At 39.1% G+C, this 19,167-nt stretch overlaps 1 protein-coding gene across 1 annotated transcript in view; it reads left to right on the top strand.

Annotated features, from left to right (window-relative positions):
- The window catches only part of LOC134795658 (sodium-dependent neutral amino acid transporter B(0)AT3), a 57,998-nt gene that overhangs the window by 19,266 nt on the left and 19,565 nt on the right, over nucleotides 1-19,167 (top strand). Inside the window, exon 2 of the mRNA XM_063767572.1 lies at nucleotides 12,215-12,886. Coding sequence (XP_063623642.1) covers nucleotides 12,215-12,886 — 672 coding nt within the window. The remainder of the gene's footprint in view (nucleotides 1-12,214; nucleotides 12,887-19,167) is intronic.

Raw genomic sequence — 19,167 nt, 5'->3', positions numbered from 1 at the left:
TAGCTCAAACTGTTTCGGATCCGTTCCGGCCGGTCTTAAGTACCCGTGTAAACGGAGATACGTATCTGAGAAACGTTTCTTGGGAACGGTTCTTGGATACGTATCCGGATCTCGGCGGTTCCGTGTAAACCGTGTTCTTAGCACCGCCGGTCTTAAGAACACGGGTATTCGTTTCGGCGTGTAACACGGATACCGGGAGCCCTAGTTCTGACTTGCCAGAATGTTGAAGGAAAGTGGATTCGTTACTCAAACTTTAGGGTGTATATGACGGGTATAATGATCAGAACTGATAACGCCATTGTCTTGGTACTCTTGATGGTGTTGATATTGTTGCCATTTTTTAAGCTGAGTTTACATACAGGCAAAGCATTTACATACTTTTATAACAGCTACCGTATCGTCCTTAACCACGAAGATAACATATTCACCGATGAGCTACGGTCGTAGCGCTACGTCGTAGGCGATAACATGTTTAATGTAATAAAAATCAAACCACAAGTTATTTTTAAAAGTCGCTGAACAAATGTTGGTCAGTATGAGGAGTACAGCCTACAGTTTAATTTTTTGCTCATGTTACAGGCCACACCCGGTATAAACATAACCTGTCAAATAAAGGTAACTTTTAGGTACTCGTATACCTACCGTGTTACCTACGGTTTATTGTGAATATACATATTCAGAAGCCCAGAAAATGTCATCATCCGAGTTGGGTCCGCCCGTGACAAGGCTCACATTTGTCACCGTGTTTTATTTTATCTTGTCGCAAATAATTGTTTTCACAATTTTATTTTTAGGTACCCGAGAGGGGAAGTATTTTAGCTGTCTGATGTATTAATTTTTGTCGTGTTTTCCGCCATAGCTTCAAAACCAATTTTAAGGAACGATGTGTCAATCGTTAACAATATGTTGAAAAAGCAATTTTATTATGATAAAATAAAGCTGAACAGATGGTGAAGACCGCGAACGCGACCTTATGAATTGGTTTATTAGAATAGTCTATTACTCGTAGTAGTAGACGACTGTCAGAAGAAAAGTCGGCGATAAAAGCTTCTACAACAAGAGACTGGTACTTTCGCAAAGCCTCAAGCTTAGACCAAACGAGTGTAATTATGAAGCTCATTAGGCGTTAGTGGCGTTACTTACTGAGCGGCCCTGGCTGGAGTAATCGGCGTTGCAGAGCGAGATTATAACGAGGGGCCGGCGCGGGCCGACCCTACTACTTACACGGATTAGGATTTTATTACTGCTTGTTATAAATGGCTTGTTAAATGCTTCTAGGCGCAATATACATTAATTAATAATTAAAAGTAGTCATATTCTGAGCGATGGAAACCTTTTGGTGAATTAATAGAGTTGACACACTCAATATAGGTAGGTAAGTACCTAAATGAATTATCGAAACTTCTCTAACGGTCAGGTTGTAAAAACAACTAAGTAAATAATCGTATTGTTCACAAATGACTCTTCACATATTTTCATCTTGTACGTACCAAAAGTGTATTTAAGAGCCCTGAACCAGGAAAATAGTTATTTGTTTTACAAGGGGGCAAAGTTGTTGTTTAACCGCTCGTGTTAATATTGATACCCGAGCAAGCGAAAGATTCCAAAATTGAACCACGAGCGTAGCGAGTGGTTCGAAAAATGGAATCTTGAGCGTTGCGAGGGTTTCAAAGAACGAGGGTTAAACAAAATTTGCCCCCGAGTGAAACACAAAATTTTTCACCACACCAACCCGAAGTAAATATTAAATGTAAAATATCAAACAAAATCAAACCAAATCAAATCCAAATGAATGTTATTAAATATTTATCTTCCAAAATCATCATTTAAAAGTCAATTCTACCAGCAAACATAAGAAAACAACTCAAAATTTGCATTTGATTACTTTGCCTCACATGTGAATAAAATGCAACTTTGCTATCGGTGTTTGAAGTGCAAAGTAAGCCTTTCCGAGCTGGTGTGGTGAAAATAAATATAAAGTTAGAATCTACTCGTAGCAGGCGTGTCTCACTCCGCGATTTCGTCGCTTTGCTACAGGTAGCTAAAAGTACATCCGTTCGGCCCCAATTTTGGGGTTTGCCATAAGCCGCGCGTGGCGCTGTCGCCACCTAGCGGCCATATCTGTGCTGGGGCCTATTTCTCGTACGTTACAAGTCTTGTAATACAAGTGTGTATCTATGGTAACCAAGGACCGGAAAACCCCTCTTTACGCTTAATCCTATCAATTCGGTAACCCAATCGATTCGGTTACCGTATCATTCGGTAACCCTATCATACTGTTACCTGATTGTAATGGTAACCTTATTGAAACGGTAACCCTAACCTTTAACCGAGTTAATCTCAAAACCCCATCGCGATAGGGTTTTTGTTAAGGGTTTTTAACAGGTTTTCATTCAGTTATGGTAACCTTTATTTTTTATTTTTTTTATTTATTGAACACAATGTAAGCTTACAGTTACAGACCAAATCACTTACACGCTAACATATACATTGTCAAAATAGTAACAATTAAAAACATACAAAAATATAAATACATGCGCATAAAAATGTCAAACAAATTAAAAATTATATGAATTAAATGTCAAAACAGATTACAATACACACATATACAATGTCATGCAGTATGAAAATTTAAAAATTGTCTAGCAGTTTTGCACAAGTTTGCTAAACGATCGGCGAACATGTCAGCGTCAACGTGTTGAGTGAGCATAGTATGTAGAAATGATAAAGCACGCGTGGTAGGTGCGTGCCTCGCGTAACATGTGCGAGCGGACGGCCGCAGCAACACACACGGCCGGCGACGCGGCGCGACCGCCCCGTCCACATCCCGCGGTATCCTCCTAGGAACCAACAACCCTATCTTCTCTAACACCTCAGGGCTATCAACTTGGTGGTGAATGATTGAGAGATAGTGCACCAGGAGCAACAACTTCCGCCTCAATGCGAGCGTGTCTAGCCCAACCATCCCCGAGACAAAGATGGAAGGGTAGAGGTAAGGGTAATATCCATATGCTTTTTTATACAACCAACGTGCAAATTTTTTTTGTATTTTTTCAAGCATTAGGGAATACTTGTCTTCATATGGATCCCAGACAACCGCACCATATTCCAACTTACTGCGCACGTATGCGTTATAGAGAACCTTAGCCACTCCAACGTGAAATTGCTTGGATATTCTCATTACAAATCCTAAGGTTTTACTGGCCTGCTTGCAAATACTATTGATATGCGAATGGAAGTCAAATTTACTATCTAATATTAAACCCAGGTCACGAATTTCGCTAACTTTCTCCAAGGAGGAATCCGCTAAGCTGTACCCAGTTTGAAGAGCAGAACGTTTACGCGAGAAAGTTATCGCCTTACACTTTTTTACGTTAAAGGGAAGTCGATTTCTCTCACTCCACCTGGCAGCAGCATCAATATCAGCTTGCAACTCTGCGCTGTCGCTAATACTACGAATGCCTAGGAACAGCTTCAGGTCATCAGCGAAAAGAAGACATTTAGCAGCTCTGATTGTGTCCGGTAAGTCATTTATCATAAGGAGAAAAAGAGTAGGCCCCAGGGTACTGCCCTGACTCACACCAGACAGCGTATAGTAGTCATTAGACTCGAAGCCGCCCACCCTGACGTACTGCTGCCTGCCACTCATGTAATTAGCAAAGAAATCTAATAGCTTTGGTGTGAAGCCCGCTAGCGCCAGCTTGCTCAGCAAGACGTCGTTGTCGACCAGGTCGAATGCCTTTCTGAAGTCGAAATATGCAGCATCGACCTGGTGCCCTTCATCCATCTCCTTGCAGACATAGTCAGCGAGGGCAACTAGATTCGTGACTGTTGCTACGGGTAGGCGGTGAGAATAAATAAAACTGTAGTTTTTTAAAATAACGAACTAAATTTATTCTCCCTTAACTTCCGCCGCAAGCACACGAATACGTCGTAGGGTAGGGTACGTTCTAGGCCGGTACTGATTTTGCTCCGAGGACAGTTCCACCACGCAAGTACTCCCCTGAAGCTGCCGGAGCCACTGCGGGTTGGGAGACGGACGAGCTGAGGGACGTCAGCTGGGGCCGCTCAGGAACTGCCGGGCTGTCTTCACGGCTACGGTTCTAGCCGTAACTAGGCTCCCTGGAATTTATTTCCATTGTGTAAAGGAAAGTTCTTAATATGTCTCCGCTGACTGTACCCGGCACGGCAAGAAGCAAAGCAGGAAGCAGTACTGCGTGATGATGATGGTGAAAGTTTGGTGATGTGCGGAATGGTACAGTCAGACGGAGTTTACACTTTGCACTGATGTTATGTTTAAAAGAACAAGTTATAAAACAAAGCTGAGTATAGGATCTAAAAGTCAAATTTTGAATTTAAAAAATTACTGGAAATTAAATTATCTCATAGACTTTAAATAAACACAATTTAGCAATTAAAACGAGATGAAATAAGAGTGGAATGATTGCAAGAGTACCTAAATTAAGTGGCAAGCAAAATCACACAAAGAAATAGCATAGCGAAATAGCCGTTAGAAATAACATTCAAATCTACCTGCTTAGAATAAGCGTAAGAAATGTTCAACACTTACCCAAAGGGGATTTATTACACTGAAAAATGATTCCATTTGCACTAAATGAATGCAGGAACGGAATGAATAAATACAATCGAACAAATTAATTCTCGCCGGGCACGACAGACGTCGCTGCGCGAAGGCAAGCGAGCGTGCGCCGGCGACGAAAGCTAGATCTGTCCTGACTATGATCGACTCGCGCGCGGGCCCGCGCGGAGAGAGGGTCCGCGGGACGGGGACGCCGCTAGCCGGTTTACTTCGAACAAAAGAGTGTTGCACGAAGTACAGTGAGTCGTAATAAGAAGGAACAGTTTTGTAAAAATAATATTAAAGTGTTACAAGTTATTTATCAATCTAATTTAATTTTATAAATGTAACCTAGGTTACGTAACGTATCTACGTTACAATACCCCGGCGCGTGGTCAAGGATTTTATGTCATCTAAATGAAATAAAATCCGCAGAACTAAGCACTTGTTAACACGCTTCCATAAATCTTCATTCATACTTCACGCTTGCATAAAGAACATTAGTAATTACCCGAAAATACGTTCAAGAATAAAATTACTAACGCACAATTACAAAATAATAATGAGGCGTCTCGTTACACGAACTAGAAACCCTACAAGTACACTTGTTAAATAGGAGGTATCACACACTATTATAAAATTAAATGATTATCTCCAGAAGGAAAAGGAGGCCACACTTCGCAATTGATTACGCAATTTCCGCACTGTGTGTACAGTATTTGGAAGTGACAATATTTAATTGTAAAAGCCATTGGTTTTTTAAATACGTCAAGAAAAATTGGGTAAATGTTGAACAGATTTAAAAAACAACAAAAAAAACTCCGTCTGTTACAATAGTAATTAATAAGTTACGAACGTTTTTGGTTGTTTTTCTTTAAAAGCACGAAACAAAATTGTAAGAAGGAAAAGCAGAAAGAAAGAGAAAAAAAACAACACAAAATAAAAAAGCGTTTAAATGCAACTAATGCGTACGGAGCGTAAATGTACAAAAAAAACAGATTTAGTTAAAATTAAAAAACACACTTTAATATGGCCGACTGTACTAATGAAAAAACGACTAATAACAATTACAATAAAAGATGCCAAAGAAGTAAGAAAAAAAAATTAATTAATTCAACAAATGCGGCTGACTATACAGTGCGTACGATACAAAGAGATTGCAATAAAATTTACTCACTACTACTCCGTACACTGTAGCTGCTGGCAACCAAAAAATAAAAAAAGGAAAAAACGTTTCACAAAAAATAAAAAAAACCAAAACACCACACAAACACACAAACCACAGATACCCACTCAGAGCAAAATCAGACCCTATTTAAAAAAAACCACGGTGAGGCGCCAGTGCTACGGGTAGGCGGTGAGAATAAATAAAACTGTAGTTTTTTAAAATAACGAACTAAATTTATTCTCCCTTAACTTCCGCCGCAAGCACACGAATACGTCGTAGGGTAGGGTACGTTCTAGGCCGGTACTGATTTTGCTCCGAGGACAGTTCCACCACGCAAGTACTCCCCTGAAGCTGCCGGAGCCACTGCGGGTTGGGAGACGGACGAGCTGAGGGACGTCAGCTGGGGCCGCTCAGGAACTGCCGGGCTGTCTTCACGGCTACGGTTCTAGCCGTAACTAGGCTCCCTGGAATTTATTTCCATTGTGTAAAGGAAAGTTCTTAATATGTCTCCGCTGACTGTACCCGGCACGGCAAGAAGCAAAGCAGGAAGCAGTACTGCGTGATGATGATGGTGAAAGTTTGGTGATGTGCGGAATGGTACAGTCAGACGGAGTTTACACTTTGCACTGATGTTATGTTTAAAAGAACAAGTTATAAAACAAAGCTGAGTATAGGATCTAAAAGTCAAATTTTGAATTTAAAAAATTACTGGAAATTAAATTATCTCATAGACTTTAAATAAACACAATTTAGCAATTAAAACGAGATGAAATAAGAGTGGAATGATTGCAAGAGTACCTAAATTAAGTGGCAAGCAAAATCACACAAAGAAATAGCATAGCGAAATAGCCGTTAGAAATAACATTCAAATCTACCTGCTTAGAATAAGCGTAAGAAATGTTCAACACTTACCCAAAGGGGATTTATTACACTGAAAAATGATTCCATTTGCACTAAATGAATGCAGGAACGGAATGAATAAATACAATCGAACAAATTAATTCTCGCCGGGCACGACAGACGTCGCTGCGCGAAGGCAAGCGAGCGTGCGCCGGCGACGAAAGCTAGATCTGTCCTGACTATGATCGACTCGCGCGCGGGCCCGCGCGGAGAGAGGGTCCGCGGGACGGGGACGCCGCTAGCCGGTTTACTTCGAACAAAAGAGTGTTGCACGAAGTACAGTGAGTCGTAATAAGAAGGAACAGTTTTGTAAAAATAATATTAAAGTGTTACAAGTTATTTATCAATCTAATTTAATTTTATAAATGTAACCTAGGTTACGTAACGTATCTACGTTACACTGTAGATCGCGACTTACGGAAGCCGTGCTGACTGGGATGCAAGCGATTAGCCACCTGTAGAGTTATTTGGCGGTTAAGCATGATTTCAAATATTTTACCAAACACAGGAAGAACAGCTATAGGCCTAAAAGAGGCAATATCTGTATTGTTACCATCCTTAGGAACCGGTGTCACCCTAGAAGTTTTCCAGCGATTTGGATAGGCGGAGTGATTGAGTGAGAGATTATATATGTGCAACAGAGGTGTAATCAAAATATCAGCACAATCTTTGGCCAGAAATACTGGGATACCATCCGGCCCGCCTGAAGAGCGGGGTTTAAGGTTGCGAATGGCCGCCCCAAAATCAGATTCAGAGACGAAGGGAATGGAAACTGACCTGGAGTCACCAGAAATGTATGCCCCACGCGCCGCGGCCGCCGCGTCCAGGCTCGGCCTATCCTGCTGAAATACTGAGCTGAAATAATTAGCGAAGGCATCCGCAGCGCCCTGTCCACTTACCACATTTCCATCGACATAGAATGATTCATTACTGTGTTGTCGTTCCCTTTTTTTGTCTTTAACATAATCCCAGAACCTTCCCGGACAGTTAACAATACTGCATTGTAGATTTTGAATGTAAAGTTTATACGCTTCATCAATTAAATATTTCACTTGCGATCTATAATATTTGAACATATGTCTGTTGAAGTCTTTGCCCTCCTGCCTAAAGCGTTTCAAGTGAAAGTATTTTAATTTAATATTACGGATAATTTCCCCTGTGAACCATTTTGGGTATACGTATTTAGAATGGTTATTAGAGCGGCTTTTTAGAGGAACAAATTGATTAATGCATGAGTAAAGTTTGGCATACAGGATTTCAGTAGCGCAGTCGACGTCAGTAGCTGCTAGGAGATCGGTCCAATCAATAGCGGTCAGGGCCGAATAAAGCTTTTCGAAGTTGGCCTTACGCCAGTTCCAGTCAGGGCAGGAAGTGGCGCGCGGGCGCGGCGGCACAGACGGCGGAGGCAGGCCGCATGGAAATGTCACCAAAATCGCAAGGGGTGGGTGGTAAGCGTCCATCGGGACTAGCATTTCATCAGAACAGGCATATACCGACAGCCGTTTCTCATCTAAATCACTCAGTACGAGATCTAACATGCCCCCGTGTTCGTTAAAAACATTATTATACTGAGTCAATTTACAGAAGTCACAAAAAATATCAAAGTCAGTTTTTACATTAGACGAACATGAATTTAGATTAAAATCGCCAAACAATATGAAACATAAGTCAGGATAGGTACATACGGTATTTTCAATACATGTCAAGACATTCGTATACTGAACTGCTTATTATCGGTTGCTTACTGGTTTGCTACATTAAAGTAGTTTTAGTGATGTGCCGTCAGAACTAAAAAAAATACTAAAAAATTTGTTTATTTTATTTACTTTATTTATATTTTATTGATTTTACTTATTAAATTAATTTAATTTAATTTATTTATTTAATTGATTTAATTTATTGAATTTGTTGAATTTTTTTTTTAATTTATTTAATTTATTTAATTTAATTAATTAATTTAATTTATTTAATTTATTTAATTTATTTAATTTATTTCATTTATTTAATTTATTTAATTAATTTAATTAATTTAATTAATTTAATTAATTTAATTAATTTAATTAATTTAATTAATTTAATTTATTTAATTTATTTAATTTATTTAATTTATTTAATTTATTTAATTTATTTAATTTATTTAATTTATTTAATTTATTTAATTTATTTAATTTATTTAATTTATTTAATTTATTTAATTTATTTAATTTATTTAATTTATTTAATTTATTTAATTTATTTAATTTATTTAATTTATTTAATTTATTTAATTTATTTAATTTATTTAATTTATTTAATTTATTTAATTTATTTAATTTATTTAATTTATTTAATTTATTTAATTTATTTAATTTATTTAATTTATTTAATTTATTTAATTTATTTAATTTATTTAATTTATTTAATTTATTTAATTTATTTATTTATTTAATTTATTTAATTTATATAATTTATTTATTTATTTAATTTATTTAATTTATTTAATTTATTTAATTTATTTAATTTATTTAATTTATTTAATTTATTTAATTTATTTAATTTATTTAATTTATTTAATTTATTTAATTTATTTAATTTATTTAATTTATTTAATTTATTTAATTTATTTAATTTATTTAATTTATTTAATTTATTTATTTTAATTATTTTAGTTATAATATAATAATATTTATAATAGGAACACACCACACAAGTAGGTATAAAGATAAACAAAGGAAAGGCAAAAAAACTTGTTTGTGCTGGAGGCTTCATAGACCGCCCATGCCAACCTCGGTTATTCAATAACAAGTTGTTGTTATATATTGTATGTAAATAACAAGTTGAATTTAAGTGTGCGTAAAGATTACAATCGTTTGAACTGGTCAAAAACCTCATAATGAGGTAACTGAATAGACTGGGTTTTTATTTCGGTTACCGGTAACAGAGGTTAACTCGATCTGATACGGTTACCGAATCAAAGTGTTACCTTATTAAGCGGTTATCGTTATGGTAGGGGTTTTTATAAACACCTCTAAAATAACCCTATGAAAAACCCCGGTTAAGGTAACCGGTTCCTGTCCCTGATGGTAACGCTTGTATTTCAATATTTTATACAAGTTTCCGTTTCACGTAAATGTATAATTGTTACAAGAGCGGGGATAAAAGAGTTTTCACAAGTGTTGTTGTTTCACAAGTTGACAAACACTAGTAGATATTATATACTAAAATAGTAATTTCGTTTCTCAAAAGCTGTACTTTATACTTGTAGCTTGTGACTTATCACGAAATAATGAGGAGTCTCTATAAACTGCTAATATGCGTTTTTGGTAAAAATCGATTAATAAATAAATGAAGATATTGCATTTTTAAGATCTCAAACGTGTAAGTTTTGAATGCACTTCGTTAAAATCAGTAATATTATTTAAATTTAGCTTTTATTCTCCAAAAAAAAAACAGTAAACTCATTCCTATGAAATTATTATAATTGGGAAAGAACCAGTAAATGACCAATAACATAATAATATTGTAACGAATTCACCCGTATTATAAAAAAAAACTGACCCACCCTGAAGCTTGTAAACATTCATAGAGTGACTGACGAAACTGAGTTTGATTTTACACTTGTAATTGATAATTTTGAGAAACGCTTTTCATTACTACTTGTATTATTATACGCTTGTATATTCCGAAAACACAAGTCAGCCATTTTATTTTCCTCTTATTAAGATTATGATGCATAACAGTGACATTGACATTAAGATAACATTTATAATGGCCATTGCATTTCCTTTTTGCATAGTAAACAAACCTATTTTCTAACTTTAGACAGCCGCCTTGTAGCACTTGTAGTAATCATTCCTACGAGAAACAGAATTAAAACACACTTGTACAATGAAATTTTAAATTTTGTTACTTTATTAGTCACGAATAGCAATGTAATTTTATTAATCAATTAAATTGTCAAATCACAAAATACCTACAAATACAAATACAAATTTTAAATGTAAGCTTGTAGACTTGTGAACTTGTAACGTACGAGAAATAGGCCCCAGATCGTAACAGACGCGTTTTGTTAGAGAGTAACAGGCCTATTCGGATTTCGAGATAATCACAAGATCTTGAGACGATTTAGAGATCAACTAGATCTACATTAGATATCGACTAGATGTGACTTGGATATCTAAGTCATAACTTGTCGAAATCGTTCAAGACGACCTCCAGAATCGTGGAAATGTCAAATTTGACATATCTATCTTACAAATATCTTTAAATTATCCGTATCGTAACTTGTTGAAGTCTAGTAGAAATCTAATTCATTTTCCGAATCGAGCCGTGAGTCTTCTGTACTTTGTTATTTATTCTGTGCTCGTAGGTAAGTTTGTGTGCGCAAACTTGACGCCCTAGCTCTCCATACTTGCTGGATGGGAACAAGGCCTGTCTAAATGTTTGTACAAGTCCTGTGGAACAACTTACTTTGTACACTAACACACTTAAGTGAACATTACATTATACGAGTACATTGTAGATCTTTTATAAGATAATGTAACATATAATAGAACAGATTTATAAATATTTGCTTAATTACATTAGACCTGCTATAGTTTGCCTGTCTGTTCTACTGACGGCAATGGCTTCACCGACTACATAATATTTAATAGTACACATTAATATTAAAAAAAACCGACTACACCAAACAGTTGGAAATGCCGTTAAAATTCCAGGTCTTCCAAGATTAGGCAACTAACTCGAAGTTAACCGTTTACCTAATATACAGGGTTAAACTGCACTGTATAAATGGTTAACTCCGAGTTAGTTGGCTAACCCTAGAACGCTCAAGTGGCCCTTATCCGCACTGCATGCAAATTTGCACAATAGACAAAACTATTGCTTGATACATTTGTTGTAGCAAGCAGAGCACATTTATCTGAGCAGAGCCAAATAAGCAAAATGTACGTACGACAAAGATTTAAGAATCACAGTCAAAGATCACTCGATGTTTATAGTTTTCTTGTTCTCCAATTTACTTATAGGTATTATTATGAATGTTTGAGACGAAACTTAATAGCAAACATTTGACATACTTAAAAAAAAAACAACGGGTTGCACTCCGGGAGTGCCGACAGAAGTGGAAACTAAACGACATTGTAACTCAAAATATTAATAACAGCGCCATCTAGTGCAAAATGTCTGCAGCACTATGTATAATTGAGGTTAACGCCATCTAGCATTATTTCGTAGCATTACTTGAAACCCCTAAGCACATCACTGTGAGTACAACAGTTATATTAATACCAGTTTGAGGGAAACTCACTAGATGGCATTTAAATCAAAAAAGAAAAACACAATGACATTGTCCGTCACACGTGACGTCACGCAAGCACCCTGCGCCGCCTAAACGAAACAGCAGGCTCAGGCATACATTTTCGCCGCGCGGTAGAAAGAGAGGGTTACGCCGTCTTACGCTGTCTCGAGTTTAACATTTTGTCCCCACGTCAAAAAGTTCACAGCGCCGCTAAAGAAGTTTTCACTTCAATAAACTTTACAAAGCACCATAATTTATTTAAATAATAAACGTTTCTCTCTTGTTTCAGGTCAGCAGTCCGACCCAGTACTTCTGGTACAGAACCACCCTCCAAATCGCCGAGGACATCAACCACCCCCAAACCTTCAACTACAAGATAGCCCTCGCCCTAGTAATAGCCTGGATCCTCGTCTACATGTGCATGATCAAGGGCATCGCCTCCTCGGGGAAGGTCGTCTACGTCACCGCCACATTCCCTTACATAGTCCTAGTTATATTCTTCTTCAGAGGCATCACTCTCAAAGGCATGAGTGATGGACTTATACATCTATTCACTCCGAAATGGCACACGATTCTAGACCCAGTTGTCTGGCTGGAAGCAGGCACGCAAATCTTCTTTTCGCTTGGACTAGCGTTTGGAGGTCTAATAGCGTTCTCATCTTACAATCCCGTGGATAACAACTGCTACAGAGACGCGATAATGGTATCTATGACTAACTGCTTAACGTCGATGTTTGCCGGGATCGTGGTGTTTTCTATAATCGGGTTTAAAGCCACAATGGTGTACGAGAAGTGCCTGGACGTGAGGAACGAGACGCTGCTGGGGTTGTTCGGCTCTGGGTACAGATCCATGAAGTTCCCGGAGGCGGGGCAGATGGTGACGGTGGACTTGAACGGGAATTTGACGAAGCTGGTGATGCCGCATCTGCCGGAGTGTGATCTGCAGAAGGAACTAGATAATGTGAGTTAACATATGTATTCCACTTTTTTATTTAGTAGCAAATGTATATGGGATCTGTAATCGTAAGTGATTTTGGAGAATAAATTTGAACTTGATCGATCGTGACTGATCGAATCGATTGTGACTTTAGGATGGTTATGTTGGTACAGTACAGACTGACGTACGGACATACTTTCGCATTTATAATATTATTCATACCTCATACCTAATATGTGAGCCGACTAGTTACAACACTAACTGGGTCAACATTAGCTTTAAACACCCATAGTTAGGGCTTGAATTCAATTTCATGCAGATATCTGATGACAAATGTAGGTAGGTACTTCAAATAAAATGCCATCGACCAATATAGGTAATATACCTATATATATATCCCTGCATAGCTGCAAATAAAGCTGTAAAAAAATAAAAGTAAGTATGTAGCTATGAGGTCCATAATCCAGTATTTCTATATATATACTTAATTTACAATAACACTAACTAATCATACAAGAAAAAAAAGACAACAATTACCTAACTTACTAATTTAACCACGAACGAGCATTGTGCTGTGCAAATTTGTGTTAGTAAATGAAAATAGCTTATCGTACCAAATTTGCAAAATCACAACACTTTCAGCAATGTTCATTGAACTTGCATTTTGGGTAAAGTGCACCTGCATGCACGTGGGCAAATTCGAGCAAATTAGGGAAGTATGCAGACTCTCGTGTCGACGGCGCGCGCTCGGCCCCGGCTAATCGATATGGTGACCTCACATTACTGAAGTACCTACATTATACATATACAGTTTTATAAGAGGGTAGCTTGGTTTTTAGAGCCATATTAGGCATGGTATAATAATATACTCCGCCTGGTATACTCTATTCCGAGATTCGCGTATGACCTAACTGACACGGGCCGACGTCATCATGCTGTTTACAGGTTCTCAAACTTTAAAATGTGGGAGAATTTTAACCAACGGTGAAAATTATTTTAACGGCATTAATTTTAAGTTATTCATGTAGAAACATAGTAAAATAAAACAAATCTAATGTATTGAATTAAACTTTATTTATCTATACAAGACAAACGTTTGAAAAACGAATTCACAGTTACACATTAATTACCAAGCTTACGACGTGAAAAGTTTGGAAAACACTGCGACTGCTGACACTGAGCGAGAAGGAAATAACAATTAACACGCGTTCGACAAGGATGACGGTCAGGGCATGAAGTTATCTAGATCCGAATTGTCAAATGTGACAGCGCTATCCTGTGTTGCCAGTAATGTAAACGGAATTACACGAACGTCTGAAATTTCTTTCGTGAATCGGAAGATAATGCTAACGAATAATAAAAATGACGTGTTATTGTAAAATCTAAGATAAAATACATATAAATGAAAATTATAAAATTATAAAGAAATATTTTAACTTATTAACCATAGGTATAATGTACCCATGTAACATGTTATGTTGAAATAAAGTGGCAATGTTATTGTGACGTAGGCCCGTGTCACTCTGGGAATAGAAGACCATGTTTTATTAGACCATGATATTAGGTACCTTTTCAGTCACAAAGTTGTGCCGTTGTCAGATAGAACCTAAAGGACTGATACATACACGAGACTATTTTCCATGTATTCAGCATTGTCTCTGATATGTCTCGGTTCTTTACGAGCTAGTTCGTCCCTTTCATAAAACTTTACAAGTTTCAATTACTTAATTTGTGCTTTATCCCTTTCTTATAAATACACATTACGTTTTTACATTTTCGGATCCGATATAGGATGTAAAATCCTACATCTGCAATGTCGAGCCACCACCACCCTACAGTGGTCAAGCATACTACAGCAAACATTATGCCTTGTACACAAACAAAAATTATCGGTCCGATAGCTCTGCTGACGGGGCGTCTGAAATAAAAAGAAATCGCTTAAGGCGCAGTGTGTAGTAAAATGCGCTTTTTAGTCACCATATATACAGACTTTTACAAGGATTTCATGCATTATTTTCTAGTATGTATAACTTCAGTCCTTGAACTACGTTATTGCTTGTCAGAAACACGACGGCTCATAATTTTCTCGATAGAATCTTAAGTTGAAATCATGCCTAACACTGTCTTTATTTCCTTATGTTAGAAGTACTACGACGAAAATGTATATGAAACTTACTTCAGTCGATAGCTTTTAAGTAAATCTTCATTATTGCTTGTCCTTTTATCGATACATTAAATTTTTCATTCATCATTTTATGAATTCAACATTTTGCCTCCTAAATTACATCCTACGCGGCAATACCTTGCGCCCATTCCTCACGCCAGTACGCCCGTGACCACTGTCAGCGTCGGACCTATGCTAGTTTAGCGGACGTTTCATAAAATGGGTAATCACAGTATAAATATGCAAATATGTTATACACACAATGTTTTTCAACATACTTACGAAGAAAAGCAAAATAATTCTTAAATACGGTGACATTTCAGACATTCGTCCGTCATATTGTCATTTTATAACAAGTTGAGCAGCAAAGGCACACACCCATCTAACCAATCCGGAATTCAGTCACGATTGATAAATTGTGTAAACAATTTTAAAAGGCTATTAAATTAATCAATTGATTGAATATTTTTTAAACATAGATACAGGATTCAAATATGTGGAAGTGTTTAGTGTATGGTGGTAACCATTTCAACACTTTTGGTTTCCGAGATACCTACATGCGTTTTTGTGGAAGTGGTCGAAAAATGGCTATAATGGTTTTGTGTTTAATTGGATTAGGTAATTACATCCTAAGGAAAATAAGTGTATCGTAATAAAAAAAATGCGAGTGTCATGGGACAATCGGTTGAAACGAAGTTAAGAACGAGTCGTGACGGAAACTCGTGATGGAAAACTCTTATACTTTTTTTCGCCTAGCCTCCATCCGCCAAGTCCGTACCGTGCGATATGGAACTTTGTTCCAAAAAATGCTTTATAGCCATTTGATTGATTTTGTGATATAGTCCTAATATATAAAATAAGGCTAATAAAGGAATACAAGACAAGTAACATTTCTGTTTTGTTGAAAATAATTATAATTTATTTGTAGCTCAAGAAAATTTTAAAAATTAGTGTCGTGTATAGCTAGTTTTTAATCATACATGTTTAGTTTTAATCGTTCTTATATTATGTTGATCTACTTTTGTGTGTTTATTTTATTATGTAACTTGTGTCCATTTTTTATTAATTTTATTATGTTATGTGTATAATTTTAAGTGTAAATTGTTCCCCAATAAATTGCATACCCTTTTCCCTTAATTACGAACAATATGTAATAGACTAAGCTTATTGGATGAATAAAACAATTTCTCACTCTGCACGTAACACCCACGCCTTGAGTAGGCGTGGCCTAAAGTACCCACGGTGGGGATCGCGCCGAGCGCGCCTATATATACGCGCCCACCCTGGGTGCTTGTCACTCACTCATCAATAGCCACAGAGGCACCAGCCTCCCAACACTCTCCAAAGTTTTCTTATAAATCAACAAATGTGTTTTCATTAAACACCCTACACAGCCCCGGTAATGGTGCGGTAATCTGGAGGTAATCTGCAGCAGCCAGCCAGCGCGTTCCAGCCATCGTGTACGAGTTCCTGACTTCGGAATCTGCGAGCCCCACAGTAACTACGCTCGACATTATGGTCCTTCGTTTGCCGAATGAAGAAAGAAACAAGTACGCGCTGAATTTTAAGTAGAACTATACTTAATTCAGGAGAACAAAGAAATAAGAAAAACGAACGCGCTGAGCCCCCGAAGTTCGCTTCGGCTCAGACCTTATCTACCAACCTTTTCCGTAACCCACCATTACCGGCTTGCCGGTGGACCGTGCAGTGTTGTAGGTTCGCCTCCACTCACGTGTCCTGGCAACTTTAGTTGCATGTGTCACATGGTGATACCATCACACTGTTTTCGAACGCTCTAGGCCTTGCACTTTAGCCATTGCGGGAGATTCAGTGCACCGAGGGATCCACGCTTAGGGGCACTGACGCTGCGCTCGGTAGCGTCAGAGCATAGGCGTTAGGCAGGTAAATTTGTATATAGTTAGGGACCCCCCGCGTGTGTCAAGTGTTGTGTTGTGTTGTGTGCGTAAAAATCAAGAAAGAAGAAGATGTCGCAAGACGGAAGATCACTACGCTCACGCAAACGGGACCTGCCTGTCCCCACGCCTACGCCCTCGTCCGGCAATACTACGTCCGGCGCGACCAATACGTGGAGCAAAGGCACCAGTGGCGACCAGAAAACTAGTGATGAGAAAGAAAATGAGTCGGTACACTCAGACGAGCGTCATAACGATACAGTGGTAGTTCGCAGTCGGTCGAATACTTTAGTGCCACCCGTTGTTGCGCCGCCGCCGCGAGCGCCGTCTGTTCGCGAGTCAGTTAGGTCTGTTCGCGAATCGGTAAGTAGGGACCGCGATAGTGAATTAACCGTGCTGTTAGCAGAGCTCGAGGTTCGTAAAGCCGCTCTAGTCGTAGCCAAAGCAGAGTCCGATACTGCCAAGTTAATGCTGCAGATTGCCCAAGTTAAGGCGCAGTCTGACGGCGGCAGTGTCGAGTCCGAGGCCGAGGTACGAACTAGAAGTTGGGTAGAACGACAAGCGACGCTACAGCGCGAGATCGCGCGTAAAAACGTAAAAATCCCGCCGCCGAAAGAGACCGCGCCGCGCGCCGCGCCCGACCGGGCCAGCAAACCGCAACCGCGACTTTTAGAGGTACCACACGGTACCTACCCGCCAATGTATCACAAGCCGCCTGAGTTACCCCCGTTCGGCGGAGATATCACCGAATGGATATCGTTTAGAGCGGAGTTCGAGGACACGTCGCCCATGTTTAGTGCCGTCAATAATGTCAGTAGAATCAGACGCGCGCTTAAAGGCGAGGCCCGGACGGCCGTAAAATCGATCATGTACACTGTTCAGGATCCATACGAAATTATGGAAGCGCTAGAACGGCAATTTGGCGACCCCGAGGAAATTGTACTTACGGAACTGCATAATATCAAACGCATGCCGCGTTTGTCGGAAGACAATGCTAATATCTCGTCGTTTGCCGCGCATATCGCGAACGCCGTCGCCACCGTAAAATCATTGCGTCAAGAAAAATATTTGCACGCGCCTGAACTAGTGAACAAAATAGTGGACAAATTAAATTTGATAGTGCGTTACGAATGGGCCAAATATAGGCAGACTAATTCGGAAACTCCCGGCTTAGCCGCTTTATCTGAGTTTCTCAACGACATTAGTACTGCAGCCAAACGCGTAAACCGCAGACCGGCTACTAGATCGCGAGCTGTAGTGAACACGGTATCTTTTGAACACGAACCTAGGCGGTCGAGCAACGCTCCCTCTAGATCTCGCGTCCCCGCGTTCTCCCGCGACTGTAGCACGGGCTCGGAGTCAGATTTCCACGAAGATTACCCACGCGAAACGGAGAGTAGATCGCGTAGTAAACATACTGTCGCACAAGTAAAACCACGCGAAAATAACAATAAAAAAAAACCCGCGCCAACCGGAGCTAGACCCAAACAGCAGGTATCGTCCGTCCCTGTCTCGCGCAGTACGTGCGCCATTTGTAAGAGCGGGAACGAGCACAAAGTCAGTGCGTGCTCAAAGTTCTTAGCCGCGACGATATCTGAGCGATGGGATCTGGTGAAGGGTGCTAGATTGTGCTACAGATGTTTGGACGTGAATCACCGTAGGCCGTTTAAGTGTAAATACGTCGCGTGCGGTGTAAATCAGTGCGAAGCCGGACACAGTAAGCTGTTACACGGACTGAACGCGGCCGCGCCCGCGAACGGTAACAGTACGCCGGCCGTATCTGTAAACAATATTAGACTCCCGCAAACGTATCTTAAAGTCATGCCTGTGGAGGTGTCGGGACCTTTAGGTACCGTACAAACCCTCGCGCTACTCGATGAAGGCGCGGCAATGACTTTAATGCTGCACGAGACAGCTGACAAAATCGCGCCTCGTGTACGCGGAGAGACGCTAGAAATTGAAGGAATAGGCGGCAGAGTCACAGACCCTGATTCGTATTCACTACAGGTCGCGATTAGGGGTTTTTGTAGCCGACATTTGGAGTTAATGGAGGTGCTCACGATAGGCGATATAGGTATAGGTTCGCAAGGCGTACCACGTGACTTAGTCGACAAGTGCGAACATTTGTCGAAAATCGCAGACGAGTTAAGTTACCCGACGTCAGCACCTACTATCGTGATAGGCCAAGATAACTGGCACCTCATCATTTCTCGGCAAGTCATAGACGG

This window comes from Cydia splendana, chromosome 12 (genome assembly GCF_910591565.1).
Source record: "Cydia splendana chromosome 12, ilCydSple1.2, whole genome shotgun sequence".
NCBI lineage: Eukaryota > Metazoa > Arthropoda > Insecta > Lepidoptera > Tortricidae > Cydia > Cydia splendana.
Note: the sequence above shows the minus strand (reverse complement) of the source record. Positions and strands in the feature narration are given on the sequence as shown.